A 19,742-nucleotide genomic window follows, 5' to 3' on the forward strand; every position below is an offset into this window, starting at 1 on the left:
GATTTTCATGCCTTTAACTTTTCGTTAATTCCACCTCCTTTATTTGATTCAAAAGGCATAATTAACATGATAATACAAAGCAGGCCAGCTTTTATTTCAGTGCAACAATACAACAAATACTTCCGGAATTAATTTACCAAAACACAGCTGGCACTAAATTAGGTTCTCTGAGAAATGCTTGCGAACATAGCTGTTATGGTAGATTGACGCATGTTACATTTAATTACAAGAGGACACATTGCTTTTATGATGATTACACTGAAAAGGAACACAAATTTCAATAGATAAAAAATTATTTAATTTGTATTTATTTATTAAAGTACTGATCAAAATTTCCTTACATATCATTAATTACGGTGTACTAGGAATGTCGTTTGGAAAGAAAATGTAAAAAATTGTATGACCTATTTTTAAATTTGATATCTCATAATGTTGATTAAAATTTCCAGGTCCAATCTACCATTTTTGATGACAAAACAAGCGATATAAAGTTTCTGTTACCAATTTGGATTGCGAGTTTCTTCAAGTTCAACAAATAGAGATAAATTTTTGGGGTATTTTCTAGTTTAAAAAATGGGATCCACGTCTGACCCAGCATTATAAGCATGCTGACAAGTTATCAGGGCATGACTTATCGAGGGAGTGGTGTATTTTGAATTGTGGTATAAAAAAGGACACAATGCCATTCCTTACTCTACTTGAAACAAACTTATCTTGTGATGAATGAAATAATAACAAAATACCTCAGTTGGAAATAATAATTTAGCCCCATAAAAACAAATGGCTAGTCCCATACAGTACACATGCACTCAGACTTTTAATAGTTGGTAGTTGTGTACATATATATTCAATCTTGTAATAGGGCCATTACTGCTTAAGGAATAAACATGTAGTTTGCATTTAGGTGTAAATTCAGTGCTTTCTTTTTTGTTGTATCTTTAAACAGAAGCTACTGCTATATGGAATTTAACTGTCCATACCTCAGAGGATTACTTTTCATGATAAATTTACACTGTTCAAGAGAAGTTCAATAAGGTAGGCCTCTCGTCAAGTTAGCATGCAAGTTTTCTAAATGTATGAAATATACAAGACATTTCAAATTAATTTCTATTGTCCATATATATGTATTTGAAATAAATGATCACTGAGTAGTGAAATGATATTTTTTGATCACTCATAACATGTTTGTCTTTCCATGGATTGTCTTCATTGATTGGCAGTTCATATGTCAATCAATAATGCTGATCAGCTGCTCCACAGTGGAGATGGCATTGGTGTCAACCAAGGTGCAGTGGTAATAAGTTTGTATTTTATTGCTCTGTTGCAGAGCGAAAATGGAGGGATTAAATCCCCCCACTGTGACATGTTGATTTAAAAAAAAACATGAGCTGTTTAAACAGTAGACAAAATGTGTGTCACATTTCTTAAATATCCTCTCACCCCTGTTGAATGGCAGGGTATAAATATGACAAAGTGCCTAGTTACAACGTATATTCATACTGACTGATCATGTGTATACCTGTTATCATATACACAAGCAGAAATTACATTCTGGTCTGCATCATTCAGTACCATTGATGCTTTTCAATAAATTATATTTCACTACAGTGCTTTTTACACTGGTTTATAATTTGCTATATCTTTTCCCTTTAATTTCCTTTCTACTTACAAGACCCACTGTGAACAAATTATTAAAAATAGTTATACAAACAAAACTGGAAAAGAGATTATAACTCAATGCCATACTAATTCTAACATACAATCAAGTAAATGGGAAATTATGACGCACATAATTACTGCTATATTAAAAAAATTTTATTTTCCCATGAACAATTACTAATTAGCCTCACCCTTTATTGGTAATGTGTACATGTATATATTCAGGCATTTAACCTTGGTTATTAAAAAGCACTCTATGATTAAACATTTTATATTTTATGAAGAGTGTAAATATTTTCACAGGATTTTGTACTTGGAAATTTATCTTTCACCAATCACATCATGTATTTGAATCGGTTTTACTGTGTGCTTCTTTGAATATAAAATGACATTGTGTACGATTTTAAATTTAAAAAACCCAAACATTTTGCACATTTTACTGTAGCTCATCTGCCTATGTAATATACATCCAATAATTATATTGCTGTGACTTTCTAATTAGGACAGACAATAAAATTAAATCCATTCACAATCAGCCATGTGACTTTCTAATTAGGACAGACAATAAAATTTGATCCATCCACAATCAGCCATGTGACTTTCTAATTAGGACAATAAAATTGAATCCATCCACTATCAGTCATGTGACTTTCTAATTAGGACAGACAATAAAACTGAATCCATCCACTATCAGTCATGTGACTTTCTAATTAGGACAATAAAACTGAATCCATCCACTATCAACCATGTGACTTTCTAATTAGGACAATACAATTGAATCCATCCACTATCAGTCATGTGACTTTCTAATTAGGACAATACAATTGAATCCATCCACTATCAGCCATGTGACTTTCTAATTAGGACAATACAATTGAATCCATCCACAACCAGCCATGTGACTTTCTAATTAGGACAATACAATTGAATCCATCCACTATCAGCCATGTGACTTTCTAATTAGGACTCACAATAAAACTAAATCCATCCACTATCAGTCATGTGACTTTCTAATTAGGACAATAAAACTGAATCCATCCACTATCAACCATGTGACTTTCTAATTAGGACAATACAATTGAATCCATCCACTATCAGTCATGTGACTTTCTAATTAGGACAATACAATTGAATCCATCCACTATCAGCCATGTGACTTTCTAATTAGGACAGACAATAAAACTGAATCCATCCACTATCACTCATGTGACTTTCTAATTAGGACAATACAATTGAATCCATCCACTATCAGCCATGTGACTTTCTAATTAGGACAATAAAATTGAACCCATCCACTATCAACCATGTGACTTTCTAATTAGGACAATACAATTGAATCCATCCACTATCAGTCATGTGACTTTTTAATTAGGACAATACAATTGAATCCATCCACTATCAACCATGTGACTTTCTAATTAGGGCAGACAATAAAACTGAATCCATCCACTATCAGCCATGTGTCTTTCTAATTAGGACAGACAATAAACCTCGATCAATCCACTATCAGCCATGTGACTTTCTAATTAGGAGAGACAATAAAACTGAATCCATCCACTATCAGCCATGTGTCTTTCTAATTTGGACAATAAAACTGAATCCATCCACTATCAGCCATGTGACTTTCTAATTAGGACAATAAAATTGAATCCATCCACTATCAGCCATGTGACTTTCTAATTAGGACAGACAATAAAACTGAATCCATCCACTATCAACCATGTTACTTTCTAATTAGGACAATACAAATGAATCCATCCACTATCAGTCATGTGACTTTCTAATTAGGACAATAAAATTGAATCCATCCACTATCAACCATGTGACTTTCTAATTAGGACAATAAAATTGAATCCATCCACTATCAACATATGACTTCCTAATTAGGACAATACAATTGAATCTATCCACAAACAACCATGTGACTTTCTAATTAGGACAGACAAAAAAACTGAATCCATCCACTGTCAGCCATCACTTGGACATCCATGATGAGCACTACATCTGGTCTGTGATGAAAGTCATGGATGAATTCATTTCCACTGTGAAAACATGGATTTTCCAAATTCCGTGATGCATGTAGTGTATATCCTTGGAGATTGTACTACCTTGCTAACATTGTCAGGCATTTCCCTGAGATCCTTTTGCTGGGTGTCCTTTATGATCTTCATTTTGGTCATCATGTTCTGAACACCAGGAAAAGCATGATGAATCACATCTTTCTGCTTCTAGAATTACAAATGGAAATGAAAGAAAAGTTGTTAGAAGGCAGCTTAGCTCACCTGTGCATCAATGTCAACAGAAACATTTAATAAAGACCAATTTCAAAGGAAATCCAAGCTTCCTGGGCAATAACTTTTTATCTTTTTACATTATAAAGAATATTATCTTGAAACTCTAATGACAGCATATTGGTAGCTTGCTTTTTAGGGAACAGAATAACAAGAAATTTTGTAATGAAATGCTGGCAAATAGCTATTCAAAGCTGGTGAATGGGTAATAAAAACACAGCACCTCTAACCATGAATGAAACCAGTTAGTACATACCATGATCATTTAACATTTTGCATGTACCAATATAGTCAATAGTGTACAACATATTGATTCCAAACAAACATCTTTGAGCAAAGTAAATGAAGCCTGAAATTCAAGTCACAATGACCTACCTTTGGACTTCTGGTGTCATACATACCACAAAGTTTACATAATAACATAATATACTCCACATTAAAAAAGGTGGGTAGAAAAGAACTGAATAATATCAGAAACATTTTATTTAACATAAAGAAGTGACATTCAACTCCACAGCTCCTTCCTACATGCAATAAACAAAGCTTTAACTACAAACTTTAACCTGCTGTTTACACTGAGCATTACTTTAAATGCAAACTGTAATTTAAATCTCTTTTCAATAAAACTGTTTTAAAATAATCAGTTAAATTTAATAGTAAGGCTAAGTGTATTCTAATGAGACTGCCCTGGTGGCCGAAGTGGTTAAAGCATCCGCTTCAGACACAGGAGGTCATGGATTTAAATCCTAACAGAATCATACCAAAGATTTATAAAAATGGTACTAGCAACTGCCTCGCTTGGCATACAGTATTAAGAGGTTAGTGTTAGAACTGGTTGGCCTGGTGTCAGGATAATGTGACTGGGTGGGACATGATGCTACATTTCTCTGGCATGAGGCCCCAGTGCAAGACATTAGTATAAGCTACCTTACTGTAGCGATATATGACTTAAATTATGTTAAAGCTACATTAAAATCCAAATCACACACACACTTACATATTCCAATGAATACACATCAGTAAAATTTAATAGTAAGATCAGGTATATTCCAATGAATACACATCAGTGAAATTTATTAGTAATGCCAGGTATATTCCAACAAATACAGATCAGTGAAATATAATAATAAAAGGCCAGGTGTATTCCAATAAATACACATCAGTGAAATTTAAATGAATAATCATGAGTCATTATCAAAACCTAATGCACAAATTTTAATCCACTGTCTACATCTACTGATGCTGGGGTCATAACATATCATGCCTGTACTCTGTACAAGCCTGCTAGTAATCACATTCCCAATTTGTTTTCTCCAGTACTTAAAACATGCAATGCCAAACTTTGACAGTTTTTGCAGTGAAGTGTGTAAAATTCATCACATCCCTTTTATTGTGTACACTAGGAATATAAATTCACTTCAAGCTAGCTGTAAATTTGTTCTTTCCATATTCTTACCATTGGTGCTTTACTTTACTGATCTAAGCAATTTTTCAAGTAACATATGCAAATTCAGGTTCTTTATGAGCCAGTGTTCTTTATGTGGGGGTGTTTTTTAAGGAAGATACTGTATATTTAAATTAGAGATCTTTAAAAAAGTATGTATTAATAAAATGTACACATGATTTCTTATGAAATGACATATAAATGCCCATTTACCTGCCATAATTGCTTCTGCGAAAGGTGGCATTCTATAGTCAGCACTTAATGTACCCAGGAATATTGACAACAGTAATCTAGTTTTGCTGTCCAACTTAAGAGTGTGTGGAAAGAATGAGTTTGATACGGCGTAGGAATATGTTGAGGCCATCATCCTGAGACATATTCCTATGTCATATCAATCAAGCTCTTTCCCCTGACTTGGAACAAAGTACCTACTAAATGTAGTTTTGTATTTAATACATATCCCCTTTAACCTCACACACAGTTTCCAATTTTTTAAATGTCTACTTTAAAAAATGGATAAGGCATTTGTCATATTATGAAAGCTATTGTACATCCCTTTGAAAATTGCCCATGTACATAACCAGGGCTAGACCCAGATATATACTTTGTTGTTGTATCATTGGTCTGTCTGTAATGCAGATATAGCGAGTTTTACATTTAAGCTTTCAATTTCTGAAAAAGATGTACGGGATATATGAATGAATTTAATCTGCAGTCACAGTTAGTGGATTTTTCCCTAACTTCTCAAATGGAAGATGGGTTTGGGGTCAGTAAGTGACCCTTTTTCTCTCACCCGACTTCCAAACATATTTTATGACAATTTCACAGACTAACAGTACTTAAACACATTCAATTTTATAAAGAAAACTCATTATTTAACAGTAATTTCAAACTAATTTTGTTTTCATTTTAAAACAAGTAATTATTGATGCACTGAACTAAAAGGTGAATTTAAACATATTATGTTAAGAAATTGAAGATTCAATCGCTTTTATAATGAATTTTAATATTCCTTTGAATATTATTTAACAAGCAAATTCTAAACAATATTTTTCTGTTTTCTTCTATTTATTTCTACCTGAACAGTCACAAGAACATAAATGCAAATAAACATACACTTCCATGCCCCAGTGATGAAAAAGTTTCAATAAAATTATAACAAGATATAATTCTTCTACATTTGTGTCATATTCAAAACAGCTGACATCTACCTCTATGATGCAATCTTTGTTAGTTTTATCCTCAGATTTACTACACAAATTTGATTGTTCAGTAATATCAACAGACAAATTGAAAGTTCCTCCTCTTAAACTAAGGTCCTTAAAATTATTATTTTGGGGTGAAAATTCTACACTTTTTTTAATTTGGTATTTGAGATGATTTACATTGTACAATGTCTCTTCTCTACATAAAAGTATCTGTTCTTCTGGTTTTTGTTTAGGGTCATTGTACCCTGAATTCAGAAATTTGTGGCAATAAACAAACTCATTTAAAGTTCAAATCCTAGTAAGCAATATTGTAAATTCATTTTTTAGTTCAACTGCTGTAGTCATAGAAACTGTCCTTTAATTATCTGTCTATAGCTAGGTTGTAATGACATGAAATATATGAAATTCAACCCATATAAAAAATCAAGGGCTGTAACAATTCAATATGATGACATGAAATACTTAAATTCAACCCAAGTAAAGAATCAAGGGCTGGAACACCTCAACATGATGACATGAAATACTTAAATTCAACCCATATAAAGAATCAAGGGCTAGAACACTCCAACATGATGACATGAAATACTTAAATTCAACCCATCAAAACGAATCAAGGGCTAGAACACTTAAACATGATGACTTTGAAATACTTGAAATTCAACCCATATAAAGAATCAAGGACTGGAACACTTAAACATGATGACATGAAATACTTAAATTCAACCCAAATAAAGAATCAAGGGCTGGAACACTTCAACATGATGACATGAAATACTTAAATTCAACCCATATAAAGAATCAAGGGCTAGAACACTTAAACATGATGACATGAAATACTTAAATTCAACCCAAATAAAGAATCAAGGGCTGGAACACTTCAACATGATGACATGAAATACTTAAATTCAACCCATATAAAGAATCAAGGGCTAGAACACTTAAACATGATGACATGAAATACTTAAATTCAACCCAAATAAAGAATCAAGGGCTGGAACACTTCAACATGATGACATGAAATACTTAAATTCAACCCATATAAAGAATCAAGGACTGGAACACCTCAACATGATGACATAAAACACTTAAATTCAACCCATATAAAGAATCAAGGGCTGGAACACTTCAACATGATGACATGAAATACTTAAATTCAACCCATATAAAGAATCAAGAACTGGAACACTTCAACATGATGACATGAAATACTTAAATGCAACCCATATAAAGAATCAAGGACTGGAACACCTCAACATGATGACATAAAACACTTAAATTCAACCCATATAAAGAATCAAGGACTGGAACACTTCAACATGATGACATGAAATACTTAAATTCAACCCATATAAAGAATCAAGGGCTAGAACACTTAAACATGATGACATGAAATACTTAAATTCAACCCAAATAAAGAATCAAGGGCTGGAACACTTCAACATGATGACATGAAATACTTACATGAAATACTTAAATTCAACCCATATAAAGAATCAAGGACTGGAACACCTCAACATGATGACATAAAACACTTAAATTCAACACATATAAAGAATCAAGGGCTGGAACACTTCAACATGATGACATGAAATACTTAAATTCAACCCATATAAAGAATCAAGGACTGGAACACTTCAACATGATGACATGAAATACTTAAATTCAACCCATAAAAAGAATCAAGGACTGAACACTTCAACATGAAAACATGAAATACTTAAATGCAACCCATATAAAGAATCAAGGACTGGAACACCTCAACATGATGACATAAAACACTTAAATTCAACCCATATAAAGAATCAAGGACTGGAACACTTCAACATGATGACAAGAAATACTTAAATTTAACCCATATAAAGAATCAAGGACTGAACACATCACCATGAAGACATGAAATACTTAAATGCAACCCATATAAAGAATCAAGGACTGGAACACCTCAACATGATGACATAAAACACTTAAATTCAACCCATATAAAGAATCAAGGACTGGAACACTTCAACATGATGACATGAAATACTTGAATTCAACCCATATAAAGAATCAAGGACTGGAACACTTCAACATGATGACATGAAATACTTAAATTCAACCCAAATAAAGAATCAAGGACTGGAACACTTCAACATGATGACATGAAATACTTAAATTCAACCCACATAAAGAATCAAGGACTGGAACACCTCAACATGATGAAACATGATGACATAAAACACTTAAATTCAACCCATATAAAGAATCAAGGACTGGAACACTTTAACATGATGACATGAAATACTTAAATGCAACCCATATAAAGAATCAAGGACTGGAACACCTCAACATGATGACATAAAACACTTAAATTCAACCCATATAAAGAATCAAGGACTGGAACACTTCAACATGATGACATGAAATACTTAAATTCAACCCATAAAAAGAATCAAGGACTGAACACTTCAACATGAAATACTTAAATGCAACCCATATAAAGAATCAAGGACTGGAACACCTCAACATGATGACATAAAACACTTAAATTCAACCCATATAAAGAATCAAGGACTGGAACACTTCAACATGATGACAAGAAATACTTAAATTTAACCCATATAAAGAATCAAGGACTGAACACATCACCATGAAGACATGAAATACTTAAATGCAACCCATATAAAGAATCAAGGACTGGAACACCTCAACATGATGACATAAAACACTTAAATTCAACACATATAAAGAATCAAGGGCTGGAACACTTCAACATGATGACATGAAATACTTAAATTCAACCCATATAAAGAATCAAGGACTGGAACACTTCAACATGATGACATGAAATACTTAAATGCAACCCATATAAAGAATCAAGGACTGGAACACCTCAACATGATGACATAAAACACTTAAATTCAACCCATATAAAGAATCAAGGACTGGAACACTTCAACATGATGACAAGAAATACTTAAATTTAACCCATATAAAGAATCAAGGACTGAACACATCACCATGAAGACATGAAATACTTAAATTCAACCCATATAAAGAATCAAGGACTGGAACACTTCAACATGATGACATGAAATACTTGAATTCAACCCATATAAAGAATCAAGGACTGGAACACTTCAACATGATGACATGAAATACTTAAATTCAACCCAAATAAAGAATCAAGGACTGGAACACTTCAACATGATGACATGAAATACTTAAATTCAACCCACATAAAGAATCAAGGACTGGAACACCTCAACATGATGAAACATGATGACATAAAACACTTAAATTCAACCCATATAAAGAATCAAGGACTGGAACACTTTAACATGATGACATGAAATACTTAAATGCAACCCATATAAAGAATCAAGGACTGGAACACCTCAACATGATGACATAAAACACTTAAATTCAACCCATATAAAGAATCAAGGACTGGAACACTTCAACATGATGACATGAAATACTTAAATTCAACCCATAAAAAGAATCAAGGACTGAACACTTCAACATGAAAACATGAAATACTTAAATGCAACCCATATAAAGAATCAAGGACTGGAACACCTCAACATGATGACATAAAACACTTAAATTCAACCCATATAAAGAATCAAGGACTGGAACACTTCAACATGATGACAAGAAATACTTAAATTTAACCCATATAAAGAATCAAGGACTGAACACATCACCATGAAGACATGAAATACTTAAATGCAACCCATATAAAGAATCAAGGACTGGAACACCTCAACATGATGACATAAAACACTTAAATTCAACCCATATAAAGAATCAAGGACTGGAACACTTCAACATGATGACATGAAATACTTGAATTCAACCCATATAAAGAATCAAGGACTGGAACACTTCAACATGATGACATGAAATACTTAAATTCAACCCAAATAAAGAATCAAGGACTGGAACACTTCAACATGATGACATGAAATACTTAAATTCAACCCACATAAAGAATCAAGGACTGGAACACCTCAACATGATGAAACATGATGACATAAAACACTTAAATTCAACCCATATAAAGAATCAAGGACTGGAACACTTTAACATGATGACTTGAAATACTTAAATTCAACCCAAATAAAGAATCAAGGACTGGAACACCTCAACATGATGACATAAAACACTTAAATTCAACCCATATAAAGAATCAAGGACTGGAACACTTCAACATGATGACATGAAATACTTAAATTCAACCCATATAAAGAATCAAGGACTGGAACACCTCAACATGATGACATGAAATACTTAAATTCAACCCATATAAAGAATCAAGGACTGGAACACCTCAACATGATGACATAAAACACTTAAATTCAAAACAAATAAAGAATCAAGGACTGGAACACTTCAACATGATGACATGAAATACTTGAATTCAAGCCATATAAAGAATCAAGGACTGGAACACTTCAACATGATGACATGAAATACTTGAATTCAACCCATATAAAGAATCAAGGACTGGAACACTTCAACATGATGACATGAAATACTTAAATTCAACCCACATAAAGAATCAAGGACTGGAACACCTCAACATGATGAAACATGATGACATAAAGCACTTAAATTCAACCCATATAAAGAATCAAGGACTGGAACACTTTAACATGATGACTTGAAATACTTAAATTCAACCCAAATAAAGAATCAAGGACTGGAACACTTCAACATGATGACATAAAACACTTAAATTCAACCCATATAAAGAATCAAGGACTGGAACACTTCAACATGATGACATGAAATACTTAAATTCAACCCATATAAAGAATCAAGGACTGGAACACCTCAACATGATGACATAAAACACTTAAATTCAAAACAAATAAAGAATCAAGGACTGGAACACTTCAACATGATGACATGAAATACTTGAATTCAACCCATATAAAGAATCAAGGACTGGAACACCTCAACATGATGACATGAAATACTTAAATTCAACCCAAATAAAGAATCAAGGACTGGAACACCTCAACAGGATGAAACATGATGACATAAAACACTTAAATTCAACCCATATAAAGAATCAAGGACTGGAACACTTTAACATGATGACATGAAATACTTAAATTCAACCCAAATAAAGAATCAAGGACTGGAACACTTCAACATGATGACATAAAACACTTAAATTCAACCCATATAAAGAATCAAGGACTGGAACACTTCAACATGATGACATGAAATACTTAAATTCAACCCATATAAAGAATCAAGGACTGGAACACCTCAACATGATGACATAAAACACTTAAATTCAAAACAAATAAAGAATCAAGGACTGGAACACTTCAACATGATGACATGAAATACTTAAATTCAACCCAAATAAAGAATCAAGGACTGGAACACCTCAACATGATGACATGAAATACTTAAATTCAACCCATATAAAGAATCAAGGACTGGAACACTTCTTCAACATGATGACATGAAATACTTAAATTCAACCCATATAAAGAATCAAGGACTGGAACACTTAAACATGATGACATGAAATACTTAAATTCAACCCAAATAAAGAATCAAGGACTGGAACACCTCAACATGATGACATGAAATACTTAAATTCAACCCATATAAAGAATCAAAGGCTGGAACACTTCAACATGATGAGCAGATGGGAGGGTGAACAGACCACTTTTTTGAAGGATCCAAAATTGAAATAAACTCTTGTAAAAAAGATGATTAAATAATGTAAATAATGCTCAAATTAAGCCTTCTAATGACCAGTGGAGGCTTAAATAAATGTGTACTCGTATATTATGAAATAGGACTAACTTGGTGGTCACACACTCCCTGCTGCTATAATTAAATCATTATTATATCAATAATGGCAACAGCTATGGAGTCTTAAACAGCTAGATTAGCTCCAGATAGATTAGAAGCAATCAAATAATTTCTTCCTATTCGTGATTCTGTTAGACAAAAATTGCAAGAATGTCAAGAAGCACAAGTTGAATTTGCAGAAGGCATAGAAGAGTTACAAAAGTTACTGAAAGAGTTGCAGTGGCTACTGAAGGTCTTCTTCCATCGGTAAAACAAACTGCTGAACAAACTAAAAACATAGCAAAAAGAACTAAACAAACAAAAAAGATTTTACGAGATCTTCCAACTGAGATAGCTGCCTACCATCCTCCTCCTGTAGAAATACTTGAAGGTATTGGCAGAGTTTGTGCTGATATAGGTGAAATAAAAAGTCATGTATCAGAACCACCAAGAAAAGATCATGAGAGTAGAATTGTACTGGGTGATGAATTTAACAGTAGAAGTATTAGTTTCATAAGAAAAGATCAGATCACCTCTGCATTATATGCTATCTTGACATATCAATCCCTTTCCCTCCACCTTTATCTGCTACTAAGAGAAACCTCCGTAAGATAAATAGAACCAAACTAATGCACGACATCCCTGCTACCCTAACAATTTGCTTACCTCCTACTGCAGAACAACTTGAAAACTGCCTGCGTTCATTGCTTGACAAACATGCCCCTGCTACCAAGTGCAGAGTATCAATTCAAAAGAGTTCTCCATGGTATAGCAGTGTTAGGGACCAGCTTTGCACTGCTAAAAGCGACCACCGTAAAGCTGAGAGGCTCTGGCTTTGCACCAGACTCACTATTCATAAGCAAATCTATAAAGCTGCTAAGAAGAATGTCACAGATATAGTCCATGCAGCGAAATCAGCCCACTACACTACTAAGATCATGTAAAGTTCCAGCTGCAAAGAGCTCTTCGAGATTACTAACAAGCTAATGTCATGGAACAAATCTACACCACTTCCAACTACCTTCTACAGTTGACCTTCCGGACATGTTTGCAAATTTCTTCCGTAACAAAGTACAAACCATTATAGATAAGCTTGACACCACAATTTCAATTGACTCGTCATCACCATACAGTTGGGATACAGAATTTGATATTCATTTTCGAGCTCGTGTAAATCCAGGCGCTGGTGTTAATTACAGAGCAGTTGCTGTTATACTCAGCGACAAATCAATGTTACTTGAAGTTGTTGGTGGTTGAATGAGGGTTATTGATGCCCCAGTTGAAAATATGTAATATAGTTTACAAAATGATGTGTAACATCATTTACAAAATGATGCGTAATTAGATCACTCATGATATTTTATATATCATATCATCATGTTAGTGTCAGTCTGCCTCCTGGTCAGATTAAAAAACTTCAATCAAATTCAGCACAGAAATGCACAATGAAAAAATATCACTAAAATCAGAACAAATAGCAACTGGCCCAAATAAATTACCACTGTCAGAACATCAACTTAAACACTTTAATAAAGCCAAACAATCAAAGACAGGTGTTAAACTCAATCTTTCTGTAGGTGAAATTAAATATATTGCTAAAATAGGTGGTATATTTCCACTTCTCGCAGCTATTCCAGCATTAATTGCTGCACCTGCCATTGCAAAAGCAGCTGCACTTGGTTCTTTTGGAACTGCTTCTGGAATGGCATTAAAGAAAGCAACAGGAAAAAGGATTTAAAAAAAGAAGGAAAGGTCCAAGATTACGAGGAACCCCTTATCGATAAGGACATGGCCTAAGACTTTCAGGAACACTTTGTTAGATGCAAAGTGTCTTCTTCCAATGTAAAATTTTGATTTAGTTGATGCTGCTAAAAAATTAAATATAAAACATTTCAGGGTTGTTTTTATGCATGATCAATTACCAGAACGACCAAATAATATTGAAACCAGTATCATTAATCTCTATGAAAGTACTTGCTACAGTACTCATTGGGTTGCATATGCGATTGATCCATGTGGAATTGTTTATTTTGATTCGTATGGGTTGGCTCTACCAAAAGAATTTATAAATTATGTAAACACAGTAAAATCTCAGGTGTTGAAAATGGCTATCTGGTATTCAACATTACCAACAAAAACAAAAACAAATCTGCCAAAATGTGGCAGTAAAGTTATTTCTGTACTTAACGCTGTATCGAGATCAACATTACCACCTCATAAGGTCTTGCATGATTATACAAGTAGACGATTTAAATAAATCTTAAAGTATAATGGTAGACATTTATGGATGATCTTCTACAACCACTGGAAGCAAGAAGAAAAAAAAGATGATATCGATCTGTCAAATTATCCGACTAAAGATGAACTTGCTGATATTATGAATCTTTCTGGAGTTGATCCAGATGAGGTTGTTATTTTTCAAGATAAACATGGTGTTTTGAAGATGAGTAATATCAAATGGAATGACATAGTTTGTAGAGTTCTCGGAGCTACTACTGATAATATTCCAGTATTTAATGAAATCAGGGACTCAAATATATCAATGACAACTATTAGAAATGAATTGTAAAAAGTGTTGCTAATTGTTTACGATCTACCGATGATACAATGAAAGGTGAACTCAGCATGAATGGAAATAAAATAATTGTTTTAAGAGATCCAACATTTGATGAAGATGCTACAACAAAAAAATATGTAGACAATAACTATAATAGTGTAGATACTAAATTAACCACACTACGATCTGAGTATGATGTTCACATAAATGTTTTCAAATCTTCATTGAAAATTTAGAAAAATTAATGAAATTGTAGAGGAATTCTTTGGAAATCCATTGACTGTTGAGATGAAACTCGTTGATATTAACACAAAACTTGGCGATATTAAAACAGCTATGTCAGACATTGAAACGATTAATACACGATTAGGTGTTATCGGAGATTCTAAATCATTTTCAGAGCTAATCACAATAATGCAGAGCAATATCGATGATATTTAAATAAAACTATAAGATGTTATAAGTGGAATTCCTGATATTGTTAAAAAATTAATCTGATTAAAATTCCTCACAAGCTGATTATCAACATAGTATATAAAAAAGTGTCTGACCAAGCATTATGGTCACAACTAAAAACAAAACATTAAACATTGCACTCAGGTTACCGGTATATACAGGCTCTCAGTACTTGGCATTACAACATTTATAATATCTACCACGGTTTCAAGGCATTATCCACCAACTCTGTCAGGTGGATCTCCCGGATCTATGTTAGTGATGTTAGACTAAAACGAAGAGGAAACATTTACTGTGAAACCAGAAGAAAAAAAACTTGGCTTGATTTATTATTGGTGTCTTGAATTAGTATCTAAATTTCCACCTAATTAAATAATGAGCCTTCAACATGATGCAATGTTCTTTGGTTGAAATCTAATAATCATTTGTAATGTTCTTTGGTTGAAATCTAATAATCCTTTGCAATGTTCTTTGTCTGAAATCTAATAATCCTCTGCAATGTTCTTTGTCTGAAATCTAATAATCCTTTGCAATGTTCTTTGGTTGAAATCTAATAATCCTTTGTAATGTTCTTTGTCTGAAATCTAATAATCCTTTGCAATGTTCTTTGGTTGAAATCTAATAATCCTTTGCAATGTTCTTTGTCTGAATTCTAATAATCCTTAGTAAAGTTCTTTGTCTGAAATATAATAATTCTTTGCAATGTTCTTTGGTTGAAATCTAATAATCCTTTGTAATGTTCTTTGTCTGAAATCTAATAATCCTTTGCAATGTTCTTTGGTTGAAATCTAATAATCCTTTGCAATGTTCTTTGGTTGAAATCTAATAATCCTTTGCAATGTTCTTTGGTTGAAATCTAATAATCCTTTGCAATGTTCTTTGTCTGAATTCTAATAATCCTTAGTAAAGTTCTTTGTCTGAAATCTAATAATCCTTTGCAATGTTCTTTGTCTGAAATCTAATAATCCTTTGCAATGTTCTTTGGTTGAAATCTAATAATCCTTTGTAATGTTCTTTGTCTGAAATCTAATAATCCTTTGCAATGTTCTTTGTCTGAAATCTAATAATCCTCTGCAATGTTCTTTGTCTGAAATCTAATAATCCTTTGCAATGTTCTTTGGTTGAAATCTAATAATCCTTTGTAATGTTCTTTGTCTGAAATCTAATAATCCTTTGCAATGTTCTTTGGTTGAAATCTAATAATCCTTTGCAATGTTCTTTGTCTGAATTCTAATAATCCTTAGTAAAGTTCTTTGTCTGAAATATAATAATTCTTTGCAATGTTCTTTGGTTGAAATCTAATAATCCTTTGTAATGTTCTTTGTCTGAAATCTAATAATCCTTTGCAATGTTCTTTGGTTGAAATCTAATAATCCTTTGCAATGTTCTTTGGTTGAAATCTAATAATCCTTTGCAATGTTCTTTGTCTGAATTCTAATAATCCTTAGTAAAGTTCTTTGTCTGAAATCTAATAATCCTTTGCAATGTTCTTTGGTTGAAATCTAATAATCCTTTGCAATGTTCTTTGTCTGAATTCTAATAATTCTTAGTAAAGTTCTTTGTTTGAAATCTAATAATCCTTTGTAATGTTCTTTGTCTGAAATCTAATAATCCTTTGCAATGTTCTTTGTCTGAATTCTAATAATCCTTAGTAAAGTTCTTTGTCTGAAATATAATAATCCTTAGTAAAGTTCTTTGTTTGAAATCTAATAATTCTTAGTAAAGTTCTTTGTCTGAATTCTAATAATTCTTAGTAAAGTTCTTTGTTTGAAATCTAATAATCCTTTGTAATGTTCTTTGTCTGAAATCTAATAATCCTTTGCAATGTTCTTTGTCTGAATTCTAATAATCCTTAGTAAAGTTCTTTGTCTGAAATATAATAATCCTTAGTAAAGTTCTTTGTTTGAAATCTAATAATTCTTAGTAAAGTTCTTTGTCTGAATTCTAATAATTCTTAGTAAAGTTCTTTGTTTGAAATCTAATAATCCTTTGTAATGTTCTTTGTCTGAAATCTAATAATCCTTTGCAATGTTCTTTGTTTGAAATCTAATAATTCTTAGTAAAGTTCTTTGTCTGAATTCTAATAATCCTTAGTAAAGTTCTTTGTCTGAAATATAATAATCCTTTGTAATGTTCTTTGGTTGAAATCTAATAATCCTTTGCAATGTTCTTTGTCTGAATTCTAATAATCCTTAGTAAAGTTCTTTGTCTGAAATATAATAATCCTTAGTAAAGTTCTTTGTCTGAATTCTAATAATCCTTAGTAAAGTTCTTTGTCTGAAATATAATAATCCTTTGTAAAGTTCTTTGTCTGAAATCTAATAATCCTTTGTAAAGTTCTTTGTCTGAATTCTAATAATCCTTAGTAAAGTTCTTTGTCTGAAATATAATAATCCTTAGTAAAGTTCTTTGTTTGAAATCTAATAATTCTTAGTAAAGTTCTTTGTCTGAATTCTAATAATTCTTAGTAAAGTTCTTTGTTTGAAATCTAATAATCCTTTGTAATGTTCTTTGTCTGAAATCTAATAATCCTTTGCAATGTTCTTTGGTTGAAATCTAATAATTCTTAGTAAAGTTCTTTGTCTGAATTCTAATAATCCTTAGTAAAGTTCTTTGTCTGAAATATAATAATCCTTTGTAATGTTCTTTGGTTGAAATCTAATAATCCTCTGCAATGTTCTTTGTCTGAAATCTAATAATCCTTTGCAATGTTCTTTGGTTGAAATCTAATAATCCTTTGTAATGTTCTTTGTCTGAAATCTAATAATCCTTTGCAATGTTCTTTGGTTGAAATCTAATAATCCTTTGCAATGTTCTTTGTCTGAATTCTAATAATCCTTAGTAAAGTTCTTTGTTTGAAATCTAATAATCCTTTGTAATGTTCTTTGTCTGAAATCTAATAATCCTTTGCAATGTTCTTTGTTTGAAATCTAATAATTCTTAGTAAAGTTCTTTGTCTGAATTCTAATAATCCTTAGTAAAGTTCTTTGTCTGAAATATAATAATCCTTTGTAATGTTCTTTGGTTGAAATCTAATAATCCTCTGCAATGTTCTTTGTCTGAAATCTAATAATCCTTTGCAATGTTCTTTGGTTGAAATCTAATAATCCTTTGTAATGTTCTTTGTCTGAAATCTAATAATCCTTTGCAATGTTCTTTGGTTGAAATCTAATAATCCTTTGCAATGTTCTTTGTCTGAATTCTAATAATCCTTAGTAAAGTTCTTTGTCTGAATTCTAATAATCCTTAGTAAAGTTCTTTGTCTGAAATATAATAATCCTTAGTAAAGTTCTTTGTTTGAAATCTAATAATTCTTAGTAAAGTTCTTTGTCTGAATTCTAATAATTCTTAGTAAAGTTCTTTGTTTGAAATCTAATAATCCTTTGTAATGTTCTTTGTCTGAAATCTAATAATCCTTTGCAATGTTCTTTGTCTGAATTCTAATAATCCTTAGTAAAGTTCTTTGTCTGAAATATAATAATCCTTAGTAAAGTTCTTTGTTTGAAATCTAATAATTCTTAGTAAAGTTCTTTGTCTGAATTCTAATAATTCTTAGTAAAGTTCTTTGTTTGAAATCTAATAATCCTTTGTAATGTTCTTTGTCTGAAATCTAATAATCCTTTGCAATGTTCTTTGTTTGAAATCTAATAATTCTTAGTAAAGTTCTTTGTCTGAATTCTAATAATCCTTAGTAAAGTTCTTTGTCTGAAATATAATAATCCTTTGTAATGTTCTTTGGTTGAAATCTAATAATCCTTTGCAATGTTCTTTGTCTGAATTCTAATAATCCTTAGTAAAGTTCTTTGTCTGAAATATAATAATCCTTAGTAAAGTTCTTTGTCTGAATTCTAATAATCCTTAGTAAAGTTCTTTGTCTGAAATATAATAATCCTTTGTAAAGTTCTTTGTCTGAAATCTAATAATCCTTTGTAAAGTTCTTTGTCTGAATTCTAATAATCCTTAGTAAAGTTCTTTGTCTGAAATATAATAATCCTTAGTAAAGTTCTTTGTTTGAAATCTAATAATTCTTAGTAAAGTTCTTTGTTTGAAATCTAATAATCCTTTGTAATGTTCTTTGTCTGAAATCTAATAATCCTTTGCAATGTTCTTTGTTTGAAATCTAATAATTCTTAGTAAAGTTCTTTGTCTGAATTCTAATAATCCTTAGTAAAGTTCTTTGTCTGAAATATAATAATCCTTTGTAATGTTCTTTGGTTGAAATCTAATAATCCTCTGCAATGTTCTTTGTCTGAAATCTAATAATCCTTTGCAATGTTCTTTGGTTGAAATCTAATAATCCTTTGTAATGTTCTTTGTCTGAA

At 31.8% G+C, this 19,742-nt stretch overlaps 1 protein-coding gene across 3 annotated transcripts in view; it reads right to left on the reverse strand.

Moving 5' to 3' along the window:
- The window catches only part of LOC149789476 (uncharacterized), a 287,180-nt gene that overhangs the window by 110,267 nt on the left and 157,171 nt on the right, over nucleotides 1–19,742 (reverse strand). For all 3 annotated transcript variants that reach the window (XM_089971479.1, XM_089971480.1, XM_089971478.1), the window contains exon 19: nucleotides 3,768–3,887. In XM_089971479.1, coding sequence (XP_089827605.1) covers nucleotides 3,768–3,887 — 120 coding nt within the window. The remainder of the gene's footprint in view (nucleotides 1–3,767; nucleotides 3,888–19,742) is intronic.

This window comes from Sinohyriopsis cumingii, chromosome 10 (assembly GCF_028554795.1).
Source record: "Sinohyriopsis cumingii isolate HCF-2022 chromosome 10, ASM2855479v2, whole genome shotgun sequence".
Classification (NCBI taxonomy): domain Eukaryota; kingdom Metazoa; phylum Mollusca; class Bivalvia; order Unionida; family Unionidae; genus Sinohyriopsis; species Sinohyriopsis cumingii.